At 36.4% G+C, this 17,305-nt stretch overlaps 1 protein-coding gene and 1 non-coding gene across 2 annotated transcripts in view; both read right to left on the reverse strand.

The window, feature by feature from the left end:
* The window catches only part of CCDC191 (coiled-coil domain containing 191), an 86,493-nt gene that overhangs the window by 65,815 nt on the left and 3,373 nt on the right, over positions 1 to 17,305 (reverse strand). Inside the window, exons 3-6 of the mRNA XM_023517822.1 lie at positions 14,314 to 14,455; positions 10,673 to 10,816; positions 3,424 to 3,602; positions 1,655 to 1,878 (exon numbers count right to left, since the gene is read on the reverse strand). Coding sequence (XP_023373590.1) covers positions 1,655 to 1,878; positions 3,424 to 3,602; positions 10,673 to 10,816; positions 14,314 to 14,455 — 689 coding nt within the window. The remainder of the gene's footprint in view (positions 1 to 1,654; positions 1,879 to 3,423; positions 3,603 to 10,672; positions 10,817 to 14,313; positions 14,456 to 17,305) is intronic.
* On the reverse strand, positions 13,495 to 13,627 carry LOC111727770. Its single transcript, XR_002775238.1, has one exon.

Genomic DNA, 17,305 nt, shown 5'->3' on the forward strand with positions numbered 1-17,305 from the left:
ACAACGCCCGGCTATTTTTTGGTTGCAGCCGTCATTGTTGTTTGGCGGGTCTGGGCTGGGGATTCAAACCTGCCACCTTAGGTGTATGTGGCTGGCGCCTTAGCCGGTTGAGCTATAGGCACCGAGCTTCTAATCATTTTCTTAGGGCAATTTTCCTAAGACTGAAATTCCCAGGTCACAGGACAATCTATTTTATGGCTCTTGTTGTTTATTGCCAAATTGTTTTCTGGAAAGTTTAAATCAGTTTATCCACCAAGAAGTAGAAGATATTATCTGTCTCACATAGATAAGATTTTAACCTTTAAAAGAAATGACTGGTTAGTGGCCATCTGCCGAGGGCCTACTGTGAGCAGAGCATCCTGCTATCATCATCAAATGTTACTTGTTTTCACAATTTAATTTAGGTCAGCCTAGTTTTTCCAGGGTTTGGGAGCAATCTGAAAAGCAAGGTTGACTTTAGAAAGAACTCACTAAAACACTGGTGATTGCTTTTTGAAAGGAAAAGCAAGCTGGAGGCGGCCTGAGCCTGGCACTTGAAGGAATGAAGCACATCCACTGCTGAGCTGTCTTAAATTGGGTAGAAGAAGAGCAATCAAGAACACGGGGAAACGTTGATGAGGGTGAAAGGATTATCTACTAGGTCTTTCTGACCTCTCAGTTTGAGTGGTCAGACACTTTAGTCATATTGTTCCAAGACTTTTGCAGTTCATGCATCAGTGCTGTTTCTCAGAATAAATACATTAGTTATTTTCCTTATGAAGCTGATTTTCTGCATGAGGATGGGTAACAGTACTATATCCTGTGAGGACTATTTTTACTTTTCTCTTATGTCACATACTTTTTTCCTTTATCAGGGGCAGTAAGGGAATGGCGACTTTCTGTATGATTATCATAAAATAAGACATGTAATTCACAATAGGACAAAGCACAATTACTGAACATGCATAGGAAATACGTTCAACTTTAAAAATATTATGTAACCAAATAAATGTAAACTAATCAATAGGATACCTATTACAAGTGTAAAAATATTGAAAATACAATACTCTCCAATGAGAAGACTGTGGTAAACTAGTCCATGGCTAGCAACAGATAAGTAAGTACAATCCACTTTGACAGTAATTTGGCAATGTTTCAAGAGTCATAAAAGGCCTTTATCCATTTAACTCAGTAATTGTGCCCTTAAGAATTTATCCTAAGGATATAATTCAAAAGAATGAAAAAGCTCTATGCTTAAGGATGCTCACTATAATATTATAATGGTGAAAAATCTGAAATTGCCAAAATGTTTTGTTTTTTATTTTTTAAATAGCCAAATTTTTACCAGTATCAGGAGAAGTCATTACATAAATTATAGTACAGGAACTCAGTGGCATAATATACAGACCTCAGGACTCCAGGCAATGTATTAATTACAGTAAGCAGGACGACAAATTAAATGTGTTTTATGGTTGTAATTAAGTAGGTAAAGGGACCAAGATCAGAGGAAACGTGGAAGAATGAAATTAGTTAATTTGTTAAGTTGGTGGAATAGTGGGTAATGTCTCTTTTGTTTTTTGTTACTGCAATGTTTGCAGATTTTAAAAACTTTAGAGCACTTCCAAAACGACTGCTTAAACAGAAAAAGTCCACACTGCTTATCACTCTGGCTTACATTTTCCATGCTTCTTCCACAGTGCGCCTCCTCTCAATTATCTCCCTCCTTAGCTTTACCATTTCCCTTTGAATCTCCTCTTTTTCTTTCTTGGCCTCCAGAGCCTTCCTTTTCTTCTCTTCTTGCACCAGACATTGAGCCTCCAAGAAGGTGGCTTTTTGCAGGGCCTTCTCAATTCTCTGGCACTCCAGTTCTTTTTCACGTCTTAAGCGATTTTCTTTGACCTTAAAGAGAACACAACAAGGATGAAATGCCACCTTTCAAGTAGGAAGGGATATGCAAAACCTTAAAATATGTTGTGAAGTTTTGAATACAATCAGTTTGAAATATTCTGGCTCAGAACCCAACTCTTTATTGGTAGACTAGGAGGAATTCTTTTCTTTACTGGGTTGGGGCCAACAGAAAATTTTAGATGAAGTCGGATGAAGATGATTCAAATCATCACGGAATGATATGCAACATGGAAAAGTTGAGAATCCAATGGGTCCAATCCCAAGTTCTGGATTTTTATTTAGTAATGATTTCCCACCCATAAGATTGTCCAGGGTAGACAATACTGCTTTTACTTAAGCCTTGTCTTGATTCTAAGTTCACAAAGAATAGAGATACTTCTTGGAGGCTCCATTATGAAGGACTGAACAGTAATTTATTGCCTTTAGGAACACCACAACCCTTTATTCATTTCTATCATTATTTAAATATATCTGGATCACATCTGTAAACCAAAACCATGAATAAGTGTATTCAATGTTTTCAAGTCTATTAATGCTTTAGAGGGCTTTTTAGCTCGCTATGAATTAAGAAATGGTTCTTTCCTTCCTGCTTCACTTAACTTTACCCTAATCTTACTCTCTAGTTGTAATAAGACTTCTGATAAGATTTCTAGAGAATGACCACATATCTTATTAAATCTCTTTCCTTCCCTTTTGTCATATATCCAAACTAGATCATACTCCTACCTGTTCCGTCAACAAACCCAGTGTTGGGGCATACCTGAATGATTTAATGATTTAAAGCAGGGATTTTCAAATTTAGCAACCAGAAATTCAGTGTTACAAAAAAGATAGCACACATATGTACAGACATTAATGCCAGTTCAATCTTAGTTCTGGACATATGGCATAGACTTGGTCATTCTGATTCTCTTAGGCTCCTTTACAAAACATGGAGATACCAGTGTTTTCCCCCAATAACCAACTATTCCCTTTGGAGAAGAAAAGTTCCCACATGCCTTTCTAATTCAAAACAGATGAACTAGATTTAATTCAGATCTGTCCTCCCTTTTAAATTATAGTCACAAAATGAATGAATTACAGTTGTTTAGAAAAGAATTATCCTTATAACACTGACTGGAATACAAATAATCATTAATGTACTAATGTCACAATTTAAAACCAAATTCAAGCAATGTACATATTTACAATAGGAAGTGCCATATTCATAGTCCAGAGTGTTCACCATTACCCAAGGGAGCCAGAAGTAACACATTCAAACAAAGTTTACCTCAATACTCTTGGTCAAAAGCCAATTAATCTTATTTTGGTTATTTCTTAACCAAAAAATAATTCTTAAATAAATTGTTTCCTGCCCTCAGTTTATGAGAATTATTTTTCCTCTGAAGTTCTTATATTTTATTTTTATTCTTTCTAACCAAACCACAGATGGCACCCTTTTTCATAATAAAGCCTATGTCTTTATTTAAGCTTATTAAATGTGTTACACAAAGACTGCTTCCTGTTATCCATTTTAATTTTGTTTTTCCCTCCCACCTGCTTATGTCTCATCTCCATGGTAAGACGAGGATCCTTCTGCTGCTTCTTGTCTTGGTTTTCCTTCCTTCCAAGATCTTCCAACATCCCAGAATCCACCACATCTTTATGGAGCAGATGGTCTATAAATTTTTGAACTGTGGTACTTTCCTCTTCTTCCTCCAAATAGGCACATAAATCTGGGGGAAACAGAACAACAACAAAAAAGGGAAATATTTTAAAAATGTAATTTTAGTATAATATTCATATTTATATAAAGAATCCTGGTACAGTAAAAATGCAAAGCTGTGTCAAAGAGTAGTAACTGATGCCAATTGGGCGGGTATATCCCTGAGCAATTACCTTCAACTAAGAGGAAAAAAACTCTACTTATCAGAAATTGCCCTTGCCCAAGTCACTTGAGACTCTCTTCATGGCCAAATCTAATAATTAATCTAAATAACCTTGAGAACTCTACTGCTTTTTAAAAAAGAAGCATTGTTATGGTATAAGGGACTTACAATAAACTGCAAATATTTAAAGTCTGCAATAAATTTTGACATACGGATAAGCCACTAAAACCGTCACCCTACTCAAGATAATGAACATTTCTGTCAAACCCCAAAATATCCTGCTGATTTGTAATCTTTTCCTCTCACTCCACACCATTTTCTCTGATAAGCACAGATTAATTTGCATTTTCTAGAATTTCATATAAATTAAATGATACACTATATACTCTTTTTTTGGTCTGGCTTCTTTCAGCACAATTATTGTGAGATTCATTTATGTGGTGTATCAATAGTTTACTATTGCTTTTCATTGTTGAGTAGCATCCCACTGTATGAATATACTACAGTTGTTTATTCACTCATCTGCTAGTGAACATCAGAGTTGCTTTCAGATTTTGGCTATGACAAATAAAGCTGTTAGGAACACTTGAACACCATCGTGACATCTATGGGGGATTCATTCCAGGACCTCCCAAGAATACCAAAATCTGAGGATGCTCAAGTCCCTGATATAATATGATGTGGTATTTGCATATAACCAACTATATCCTCTCCCATGCTTAATCATGTCTAGATTACTTATAATACGTAATAATTTACATGTTATGTAAATAATTGTTATATTACATTGTTTCTAGAAGGGAAGAAAGAAGTCTGTATAGGTATAGTACAGTTGCAATTTTTTCCTTGAATATTTCCAATATGCAGTTGGTTGAATCCACAAATGCAGAACCCATGGAATTAGGTTTTCTTTTCTGTTGGGAAAATGCCTAGGAGTGGAATGGTTGGATCATATGATAACTATATGCTTAAATTTTTAAGAAACTGTCAAACTGTCGTCCAAAGTGGTTATATAATTTTACATTCCCACCAGCAGTGTGGAAGTCTTCCAGTTCCTCTACGTCAGTATTTTCAACCTTTTTTATCTCACAGCACACTTGAACCTGTAGTTAAACTTCCATGACACACTTAAATTATGTTGATCAAAAAAAGAGTAAAAAACAGAATCTACGTACTGTGCTTTGAACTTCTCTCAAAAATAATTTAATTAGGCTCAGAGCCTGTAGCTCAGTGGTAAGGACGCCAAACACACACACCAGGGCTGGCGGGTTCAAACCTGGCCTGGGCCTGCTAAACAATTATAACTAGAAAAAAAAAAAAAAGAAAGCCAGGTGTTGTGGCGGACGCCTGTAGTCCCAGCTACTTAGGAAGGTGAGGCAAGAAAAATCACTTAAGCCCAAGAGTTTGAGGTTGCTGTGAGTTGTGACACCATGGCACTCTACTGAGGGAGACATAATGAAACTCTGTCTCAAAAAAAAAGTTAATTAATGATCTTTAAAAATGTTTGCAGCACACTTAAGATCCTCTCATGGCATGCTAGTGAGCTGTGGCACTCCAGTTGAAAGTCTCTGCTCTACATCTTTACCAAGAGTTGGTATGGTTAGTCTTTCAAATTTAATCCACTTTATTAGATGTATAGTGGTAACTCATTGTAGTTTTAATTTGCATTTACCTAATGATTAAGGATACTGAATATCTTCTTTGTTGATGTTTTTTAGTTCTATAGATTTTAGAAAGTGGGATAGTGAAGTCTCCAACTTAAGTCATGAGTCAACCACATTTCACTCAATGATGAACAACATATGTGAAGGTAGCCACATAAAAGTCTAACAGAGCTGAAAAATTCCTATTGTCTAGTAACATTATAGCCATCATAACACTGGAGTAAAATGCATTATTCATGAGTTTGAGGTGATGCTGGTATAAACAAACCCGCTGAGCTGCCAATCATTTAAAAGTATAGCACATACAGTTATATACAATACATAATACTCGTATTTTTATTCTTATTTTGGAATGTATTCCTACTTATGTATTAAAAAAAAAAAAAAAGTAACTGCGCAACAGTCTTAGGCAGGTCCTTTAGGAGGCATTCCAGAAGACAGCTTTATTATCAGAGAAGATAGTTCCATGTGATTCCCCCTGAAGACCTTCCAGTGGACAAGATGTCAAGGTGGAAAACAGTGATATTGATATACCTGACCCTGTGTAGGCTATACCAATGTGTGTGTTTGTGAGAGTTTTTTTGAGACTGAGTTTCACTTTCTTGCCCCCATTAGTGCCATGGCATCACAGCTCACAGCAACCTTAAACGCTTGGGTTCAAGCAATCCTCTTGCCTCAGCCTTCCAAGTAGCTGAAACTATAGGTGCCTGCCACAGTGCCCAGTTATTTTTTAGAGATGGGTCTCGCCTTTCCTCAGGCTGGTCTTAAATTCCTGAGCTCAAGCAATCCATCGGCCTCGGCCTCCCAGAGTGCTGGAATTACAGGCATTAACAAATTGATTAAAAAGTAAAAAAAAATTTTAAAAATTTAAAAAATACAAAAAGCTTATAAAATAAGGATATAAAGAAAATATTTTTTGTACAGTTGTCCAAGTGTTTGTGTTTTAAGCTAAATGTTACTATGAGAATCAAAAAGTTACACAAATTAAAAAGTTCATAAAATGAAAAAGCTATGGTTAGCTAAGATTAGTTTATTCTTGAAGAAAGAAAATAATGTTTTATAAATTCACAGTAGTGTCAGTATACAATGTTTATAAAGTCTTAGTAGTATATACAGTAATGTCCTAGGCCTTGACATTCACTTACCACCCAAGTCACTGACTCACCCAGAGCCACTTTCTGTCCTGCGAAGTCTATTCATGGTAATTCCTGAGACAGGTGCATCATTCTTTCTCTTTTACAGACTATATTTTTACTCTACCTTTTCTATGTTTAGATATATTTAGATACCCAAATATTTCCATTGTGTTACAATTGCTACAGTATTCAGTACAATAGTGTGTGTATAATTTATAGCCTAGGAGTAATAGCTTTACCATATAGCCTGGGTGTATAGTAGGCTATGCCACTCTTAAGTATTTTTAAGTACATTCCATGATGTTTGCACAATCATGAAATCATGGGGTAATGCATTTCTCAGCACTTACCTCCTTTTTTTAAGTGATATGACTGTACTGTTGATTATTTCTTTCCCCAATTTTGTCAGGTTTTGTAACTCCTCTGTCAAGTGTATGTTTTTATGTTTGTGTCTTAATTGACTCATTTACTTATATTTAGAAATTGCACTTTTTGTCTCTAGTAACAATATATATTTTTTAATTTCTTATAGCATAACTATGTACATGAATGCAATCATGGGGTATAGTGTGCTGTTTTCATATACATCTTGAAATACTCTCATCAAACTGGTTAACGTAACCTTCATATCAGAGTAACAATACTTTTGTCTTAAAAAGTCTACTTTTTCTGGTGTTAAGTTTAGCCACTCCAACTGTCTTTTGGCTTGCATGATGTATCTGTTTCCATCCTTTTACTTTCAATCTATAGTAGATTCTCCACAGGTAGATCACCCAAGGGACTGTAACAAACTGGTCAACATACGGAGGAGATCAATAGAAGGAACTAGGACTCTGTACTGACATGTACATGCAGCATGTCTGGTCTACAAAAACGAGGTCAACTTAAGGAGGTGGCCAATGTAGGGAGGTGGTCAACTATGGAGGTTCCATTGTATATTTGTGTCTTAAATCTAAAGTATGTCTTTTATAAATAGAATATAGTTAGGTCATGCATTTTTATTCCATTCTGCCAATCTCTACCTTTGGAATGGATTGTTTAATTAAACCCATTTATATTTAATGTAATACCTGGTAAGTTTCTTTTATCATTTTGGTACTTCTTTTCTATATGTCTTAATATAAATGCCCTTTATCAAGTTGAGGAATTTCTCTTCTATTACCAGTTTGCTAAAAATTTTTATCAGAAAGGGAAGCTGGATTTTGTCAAGTGTTTTTTCTGTAACTATTGAAATAGTGGTCCCCAACATTTTTGTCACCAGAAACTGGTTTCATGGAAGACAAATTTTCCATGAACAATGGGGTAAGGGGATAGTTTCGGGATGATTTAAATATGTTACATTTATTGTGTACTTTATTTCTATTATTAATATATTGTAATACATAATGAAATAATTATACAACTCACCATAATGCAGAAATAGTGGGATATTTCCTCAAATGAGACAGTACTTTCCAGCATTTGCAGCCACTCCCCAGTGCTAACATCACCACTTCAGCTCCACCTCAGATCATCAGGCATTAGATTCTCATAAGGAACGTGTAACCTACATCCCTTGCATGCATAGTTTATAGTAGGGCTTGCCTCCTATGAGAATTGAATGCTGCCACTGATCTGACAGGAGGCAGTGATGCAAGCAATGGGGAATGGCTGTAAATACAGATGAAGCTTTGGGGAATGGCTGTAAATACGGATGAAGCTTTGGGGAATGGCTGTAAATACGGATGAAGCTTTGCTCCTTTACCTGCCACTCACCTTCTGCTGTGTGGCCAGATTCCTAATAGGCCACAGACCTTACCAGTCCAGAGCCCAGGAGCTGGAAACTGCAGTATTGAGATAATCATATGTTAATTAATATTTTGGTAAAAAGTATTTTTTAATGATTACATAGTATTTTTTTCAATATGTTCATTAAAAAACACCCTAACTCTTCTGGCATAAGATGAGTGAGTTCTGGTATGATATTAGATGACAGCAGCCAATCTAAATAATGGGATATAACTAGATCTATTAGAACCATATCAAAAGAAGTAATCATTTCACTATATTCTATATATTTGCTCTAGAACAAATAGAAAGTACTGACATAGCCCACTGTAATAATGCCACTAATAAACTAGAAAATATCCAGAAAGCAGCACAAGGATGATAAGACCTAGAAACTATGTTATAAAGAGTTGTTGAGAATACTAGTGCTATTTAATTTGGAAACATTGAAATATATGAGTAGTCAGATATGATTACAACTCCCACAAAAAAACAAAAAAAGACTATTCTTGAAAGAGAGAATACATTATTTTCTGTTACATTAAGGAGTACAAGGTTACTAAGGACAAAAATCCTAATTTCCCTAACTAAGGAATTCTAGAAGTATAGTAGGAAACTGGAGGCCTTCTGATTTCAAGATTGTTTTTTTTTAAGCACTAAAGGAGGCAAGAAAAACATCATCTTTCTTTACTGCATCCCTGTTTATAATAAAGAATTTGTTATGTAAAATTTAGATTCAGTCAAAGGCTGCACTTAAGGACAAGGAAGGTCACAAATTTCCTTAAAGTTGCAAGCTGTCACAACAGCTGAATAGGCTCCTCTCAAAGCATAGGCTCCCCCTTCTGGGAGGTGCTCAGGCATAGATTACATTGCCACATGTTAGGGACATTGCAGAAGGATTACAATCTGAGTAAGGGAGAAAAGTGGATCAGACTAAGCAATCTTGAAGGATTCTTCTAACTTTAAGAGCTCATGATTTTGTGATTCCCTCCCAGTTAGGGATACTGTAGGCTCAAAATAAGGGGAATGATGCCAGGTGGGTTCACTAAGTGTGTCTGAGTCATCACTATGCCTACTCCTATGCTCACAAGTAAAAACCTCAGACCTAGGCAGCGCCTGTGGCTCAAAGGAGTGGGGTGCCCGCCCCATAAGCCGGAGATGGCGGGTTTGAATCCAGCCCCGGCCAAAAACTGGAAAAAAAATAAAATAAAACCTCAGACCCTTAAGTGCATTTGAGGAACCCTCACAAGTTAGCTATCTAACTTGTCTATCACCAACTCTGCACACAATAGTGGTTTTTTCCCCCCTCTGAAAAAGCAAACCTAGAAAAGTAATAACTTCCCTTATGAGGGATAACTAATAAATAAATATTATTCATCCATAAAGAAGATGGAGACTTTACATCTTTTCTATTTGCCTGAATGGGTTTGGAGAACATTCACCTTAGTAAAATATCTCAAGAATGGAAAAGCAAGTGTCCCATGCACTCAGTACTAATTTGAAACTAGTAAATGAACAACTACAGGGAGAGAAAAGAGAGAAAAGAGAGAAAACCACAATGAAATTTAAAAAGTGGGGAGGAGATGCAGTGAGTTCCTACCTAATAGGTACAATGTAGGAGTATATGGCACACCTCCTAGGTGAAGGACTCAACTACAACTCAGACATTATCTGACAAATGCTATTCTATGTACCCTTGATTAGTCTGAAATTAAAAAAAAGAAGTATTTTGTAAATATAAAAATGATATATAAATGCTTAAATGTAGTCTCTATTAAAGTAAATAGTCCAATAATATATGGAGAAGAGGCACTCTTAAAACTAATTAATTGCTATTATAACTGCAAGCAGCATTACAAACATAGCCAGCCCTCACCATCCATGTGTTCTGCATCCTCAGATTCAACCATCCATGGATTGAAAATATTCCAAAGAAAGTAAAAAATAAAGAGTAACAATAGAATGAAAAATACAAATAAAAAATATAACAACTATTTACGAGCCTTTACAATGTATTAGGTATTATTAATAATCTAAAGATGATTTAAAGTATAGGGGACAATGTGTACAGGAGTTAAGCATTCAAGAATTTAAGTAGCTGTGGGAGGATCCTAGAACCAATCCTTCCTGGATACCATGGGACAACTGTAATAGAATATTTTAATTTTAAAAAACGTCATGAATTTACTGAAGATGTAGCATAAGTAATTTACATTAAATCACAAGTTAAAGCCAATAAAAACTAAGCAAAACATAGAAAAATCAAATGTATATCAAATGAAACAATTATAAAGACGTCTTAGACATATCCATTAATGTTAAAGCTTAGAATGATTAGATAAGTTCTTACCATCAAACCTGTCATATTTCAAACAGCCATTGGCATCTTGCATAAGAGTAGTATTCGACACACTGTCTGCCGCATCACCTTCTTCATCACTTGCTAATTCTTGCTTAAGTTTGGTGTCTAACCAGTCATTGACCAGCTCCTGAGCTATCAACAAAACAAAAACATCTTTCAGATATTTCAATTACTTCACAGACTTTCTTCATTCATTGTTTTCATTCATTCAATAAATATTCATTGAGAGCCTATCACATGTCAAATACCATTTCTAGATGTTGGAAACATAGCAGTGAAAAACCTGAAAACATAAACCCTACAACCATGCAGCTTACATTTTAACTTGGGAAGAGAGAAAGTATATAAGGGAAGAACAAAGCAGGAAAAGGAGGAATGCAGGAAATGAGGAGATGGGTGTTATAGTTTTAAGACACTGGAACAAAGACTGGAAGGCAGCGAGGGAGTAAGCCCTGTAGATATGCAGAGGGAATATTCTGTGCAGAGGGAAAGCAAGTACAAAGACCTTAAGCAGAAGTATTTACAATGTTAAAACAACAGCAAGGAGGCCAATGTGTCTGGAGATGAGTGAGCAAGTGAGCGAGTGGTGGTGGTGGGGGACAGTAGGAGGTGAGGTGGAAGCAGGTGCAGGTCAGGATTAGAGCAGCGGTTATAAACTGGGGGCAGCCTTGCAAGTGGACATACAGCAATGTCTGGAGATACATTGCTTGTCCAAACTGAAGGATGTGATTCTAGCATCTAGTGGGTAGAAGGAGGGATGCTGCTAAACATCCTACAATTTGAAGAACAGCCCTCTCCACAATAACATTTCTCTGTCTCCAAATGTCAATAGTACTGTGGTTGAAATCTCCTTGTTTAGACACTATTCCAGGTACTTAGGCTTCTGCTCTGATTGCAAAGGGAATCCACAGGAGGGTTGTAAACGTATTTTAAGAGGATCACTTTGACCACCAGGTTAAAATGAACTATAGGGGCAAGCAGGGAACACTAACTGGGAGACCATCTGGGAGATGATAACACAGGACAGAGGTGATGGTGGCCTAGATTTGGAGTGGAGGTATTAAAATGCTTAGATTCTAGAAAATAATGTTTTGAGGTAGAATTGGCATGATTTGCTGATGGACTAGGTATGAGATGCAAGAGAAAGAAATCTCTAGGGCTTTTGGCTTAAGGAACTGCAAAGGTGGAGATGCTGTTTACCTAGATGTGGAAGGCCAAGGCAGCAGCAGATTTGGAGAGAAAGATTTTAGACGTGTTAGGCTTGAGATGTTTACAAAACATCCAATAAGGTTGTCAAATATGGTATTGGTTATAATATCCTGGATTTCAGGGAACACATCTAAGGTGAAGAAATCAATGAGGGAGTTGTCAGCATACAGATGGTATCTAAACCATAAATGTGGTGAGATTACCAAAGAAGGAAGGTAGATAGAAAAGAGGCTTAAGGATTGAGCCTTGAGGAACTCTAGCATTTAGGAGCTGAAGAGATAAGGTGGAACCAGGAAAGAGAGGCCATTCAGGTAGAAGGAAAATCAAATTGTGAAACCCTGAAACTAACTCCATTGGGATTTCTTTCCTAATGGTATTGAGTACATTTTCGTAAATTATATGAATAGGGGGAAAATGCCCAGTGTAGCATTACCTTCATTACTATCATTATGAAACAGCTCTTGTATGGGGGGCATGGGGATTTCAAAGAAGAAAAACATCTATTTTAGCATTACTTTCATCATTGTTATCATTATCACACAGCTCTTAGGGAATTGGGTATTAAATATAAATTTAAATGATGCCAAGAGGCATTTAAAATGGGTAAAATAAGAAAAAAATGAATCTGAGTTATAGAAACTAAATGTAAAAAGTATACACTGTTAGCATTCAGAAGACAGTAGAGAATGAGAGCTAAGATTTATCAATTAACCCTTGAATACAATAATTCAGACACTTATATGTATAATATTTATTCCCCCCAAACAAAGGAAACTTCCCTTGAAGGGTTAAACTGTAGGAACACCGAACATTGGATCAGAGAAGTAACATATACAAACTACTTTAAAGCAGAGTTTTTCAAAGTATGTTCCTCAGAACACCAATTCTTGCAGAATATTAATAAAGTTGATAAAAGAAGAAAAAATGATATAAACCTTTGAAAATCATTTTCTATCCATATACCAACACTTCCTAATATGTGTCAATAGTTTCTCAGGTTATTAATAGGTATTGCAGGATAAAAAGAGGTTCATAGTCTAGGAATCTTGGGAAATGGGATTAGTAAACATTTCTTTTTAAGGAAGTAGGACTTCTCAGAACCCTTAATAAGTAAAATACATCATGTATCCCTTTTGGCAGGGTGGGTGGACGAGATCAGCTCTGTCAATTTCAGAATTGATTTTGTCCCCCTATCCTCAGTACTAACAACCACTTGAGACCAATCACCCTTACTGCTCATCCACACCAGTATAATAACCTCCCACTGGTTGCCCCTTTCCCTCTTTTTCTTCTCTATAATCCATTCTCTATATACTGCATTTTTAAAATTGTCCTATTACACTTCTGCTTAAAACCCCTCAATGCCATACTACCATACTCAAAGTAAAATCTAAATTCTTTCCCAAGGCCTATAATGTCCAGCTACACAAGTCTTGGGTTCCTTAAGCTTACCAGGCTTGTCTGTATATTGTTCTAGATACCACCCTTCACTCTGTGTGAATGCTCTCCCCCACAATTGCTCCGCTGACTCTCTGTCATTCAGGTTCAAACTTGAGGGATATATCACTACTTGATCATTTTTTTTTTCCTTTTCTTCTTTCAAATGTCTGAGGCAGGAAAACAAGGCTGCCTGCTCATGGCAGTCCTGATAATGGTCCTCAGGGGCTGATGTTGGCCTCCATCCTTGATTAAGGAGAAACTAGACTCTCCACAGCCCCAAGACAGAGAGAGGCCCTTGATCATTTGGTTTTAATTTTCTTTATTCCTACACTGCAATGCACACTTCATGAAAGCAAGGGCTTTGCCTCTCTTATTCCTAACTAGTACTTCTAATGCCTAAACTAGTACCTGACACAGAGTAAGAATTAAGTATGTATGTGTTGAATAAATGAAGAAATAAATGAATAACTAGAGACATAAATAATCCAAAAGGAAGCTGGCTTTTAGGACATCATACTTTGATTTTCCTCCTACCATAGTGGTCCTCCCTTCTCAGTCTACTTTGTTGGTTCCTCCTGATCCCTTCAATCCCTAAATGGCAGAGTTCCTCAGGGTATCATCAATAACAAAACTGATTCATAAACTATGATCAAAGTATCTGCATAATGCCAAATTAAATTAACATGCCACTATCTGTGCCACAGTACTAATACCTTACAACACTCACCAGCTGTTATACCAAACTGCCCCTGGATATGGTTTTATTTCAGTAAACAAAATGGGCCTTAAGTATAGCTTTACTTGTGAATTTACTTAAAGTTAATACAAGACTAAATTAGCTTTAGGGGTAGTAGAAAGAAAGGAAAATTAAGAACAAGATTTTTAAAAATCTTCCATTCTCTACTTTAAAATGCATCATGGGTTATACTTCAAGAATTGTTAATATCACAGCAAAAAAAAAAAAAAACGCATTCTCTCACCTTCTGCATAGATTTCATCATGATCCTCTATTTGTTCAGAAGTCTCCAAGTCTGTGATTTGGCCACAGAACCTTCCAGGGGAGTCTGAATTTCTGGCAGGAAATGCATTCCAAACTGCAAATTCTGAGGCTTTCTCCACTCTCTTCAATATAACAGAAGAAAATCAATTAAGATGACAACTTTGTTCAGGTTTCAAGAATTACTCTCTTATCCAAGAATCTGATTTTCTGTCAAATACTAACATTCTTTCATTTTTCCATTTTTGAAGGAGTTTTGAGGTTTAAACACCCACCCCAAATAACTATTTGGTTTACAGTACAATATTAAATTAATTGCAGAATTTTACCAAATTCTAACAAGTGTTCACAATGTTTACGTTTAGCAAAATGTTATTTAAGCTTTAGATAATATTTGTTAAGGGCATTAATAATGGGATCCTAACACACATTTTATTTTAAATAAAAATTTAATTATTTTATTAGTTTCCATGTCCCTAGGATTAACATATGAATATGAACATATGAATTAACATATGAACCAGAGGCAGAGTAATTACTAATTCTTCAAATCACTAGTCCTGAAAGAAACCTCCCAGTGTATATTTGGTAAAGTATAGGTTCAATAAAAATGGGGTAAACAGAATCACTGAACTGTTGTCATCCAGAATGTTTCAACTCAATAGTAAGTCTAGTAAAAACACTGACCGAATCTACAGGATTGGGCAAGGGTTGGAGGAGGTGTGCGAATGCCCTTAGCATTTTGATTTACTGGGACAGTACAAAAAATAGTATGTTATGACTAAACCTCTGACTTTCTCTCTCCCCACCAATGCTTGCTTTGTTCTTAATCTTCCGACTCTACTCTTTCGCTTGCTCAAACTTTGTATAAAAATTTTGGAGTCTTGCTTAATCCAGTCTCTCTCTCCCTCACCCCACATATAATCCAGTAGGAAATCTGTTGACTCTAACTTCAAAATATATCCAGAATCTGACCCCTTCCTATCACTTGCACTGCTGCCACTATTGTTCAAGGTACAATTTCCTCAACAGGTTTTCTGGCATAGCCTCTCATCAGAGCAGTGAGCGATCCCTTTAAAAAGGAAGTCATATCATGTTATAACTCAAAAGCCTTCAATGGCTCCTGATCTCAATCACTGTAAGTCGAAAACCTTACAATGGACTTCAGGGTCCTATGCCACCAGGCCTTTTGTGACATCTCCAGCCTCCCCACCTGCTGCTCTTCCCTTTGCTTACTCAACTTCAGCCACACTGACCTTTTTGTTCCTCCTCAAATATGCCCAGTGTGTACCATGGGGCCTTTGCCCTTATTTGCCCTCTGCCTGAACTGTTCTTCCACAGGTCTCCAGAAGACTCCTTCCCTTCCTCACGTCTCTGCTCAAATGTCACCGTCTGGGTGAGGTCTTCTCTGACCACCCTACATGAAACTGTAATCATCATCCTTTTCCTTCTCTGCTCTTTCTCTACAGCACTTACCTCTCTATACTGTATTTTAGAAGTAGAAGGCTGGCAGGGATTGTCGCCTTCTTCCCACATGAACCCCTACCACTTAACTGGTGCCCAGTAAATGTTAAAAAAAAAATAAAAAATGAAACATATTTTTAAAAGGTGTACTTTCCCATATTTATATGGTCACCTGATGTATTTTGAAAATGACTTTGCCTTTTGCCCTTTTTGGAAAGACTAGTACTATGTCTGCCCAAAGTTGCTGTGAGCTTTACTGTCCACCTGCTCATAGATTTCATATATTAGGTTTAAGTCAAACAGACATGGAAGAATAAAGTTGAAAAGTCAAGGATAATTTGGAAAAGATGTAGAAACAGACCCATAGGAAAAGATATAAAGCAGAAGAAAACATAATGTTATTAGAGGTAGAGTCAAGAACAATATCATTTATTCCTTATGAGGTCACTCTGCAAAGACCTGTTTTCCCATGGTATCTCTTACAGCCTCTGTCTGATATGACCATATTTATACTGGTAGCAGATGAATTTATTGGATTTATGGTTGCTTAATACATAGTCTCTCCTTAGGTTCTTAAATTCTAAGACAGCAAGATGAACTTTACATATACCATATGTGTTGGTATATATATATATATATATACACACACACACATACATATATGTAAATAATATACAAATAAATTAATAAACTTTAGTTTTTGAAACACTCACAAAAATAAACAACAAAAACAAATGTGTAGACTTAGTTCCTTAGGATATGAGAAAAAGAAATAACTGTGTCATGTCATCCTGCCTGAGTTGGAATTTCTACAGATTCTTAACAGAAGAAGGTAGGGAGCTGGGAGACAAGATGAGGAAGATTGAAGGATAAAGATGGATAGTCCAGCTCTGACAAATGAGGGAGTAAAGAGAAATGTGTGCTTGGCTTTAATAAGGCAAGTGTTTGGGACATCATTTAAAATGAAGATTTGAGCTGGGCCCAGTGGCTCATGCCAGTAATCCCGGCACCCTGGGAGGCTGAGTTGGGAGGATTGCCTGAGGTCAGGAGTTCCAGATAAGTTGGAACAACAGTGAGACCCCAGCTCTACTGAAAATAGAAAAAAATTAGCCTGGCCTGGTAGTGCATGTCTATAGTCCCAGCTACTCAGGAGGCTGAGGCAGAAGGATTACTTGAGCCCAGGAATTTGAGGTTGCAGTGGGCTATGATGATGTCACTACACTCTAGTCCAAGTAACTAGATTTGGAGGGGGGAAAACTACTAGATGGTACTAAGGATTATAAATGATTCTGTATTTCTTTGCCTTAAAATATTATAACCTTACCACTTTTTCCAAAATAAATATTAATATGTAAGTGATAGGAGAGGTCTATTCTTATTTCAGTAAAACATTGTGTCAAGAACAATGTATTCTTTCAGCAAGTTCTGATTGAAGGCTAGCTCTGTTCCAGTACTGTAGCAGCCATTAAGAGGAAAAAGAAGTAAAAGTTTCTGTTCTTTTTTTTTTTTTT

Source organism: Otolemur garnettii, unplaced genomic scaffold (assembly GCF_000181295.1).
Source record: "Otolemur garnettii isolate 467f Iridium unplaced genomic scaffold, OtoGar3 scaffold00122, whole genome shotgun sequence".
NCBI lineage: Eukaryota > Metazoa > Chordata > Mammalia > Primates > Galagidae > Otolemur > Otolemur garnettii.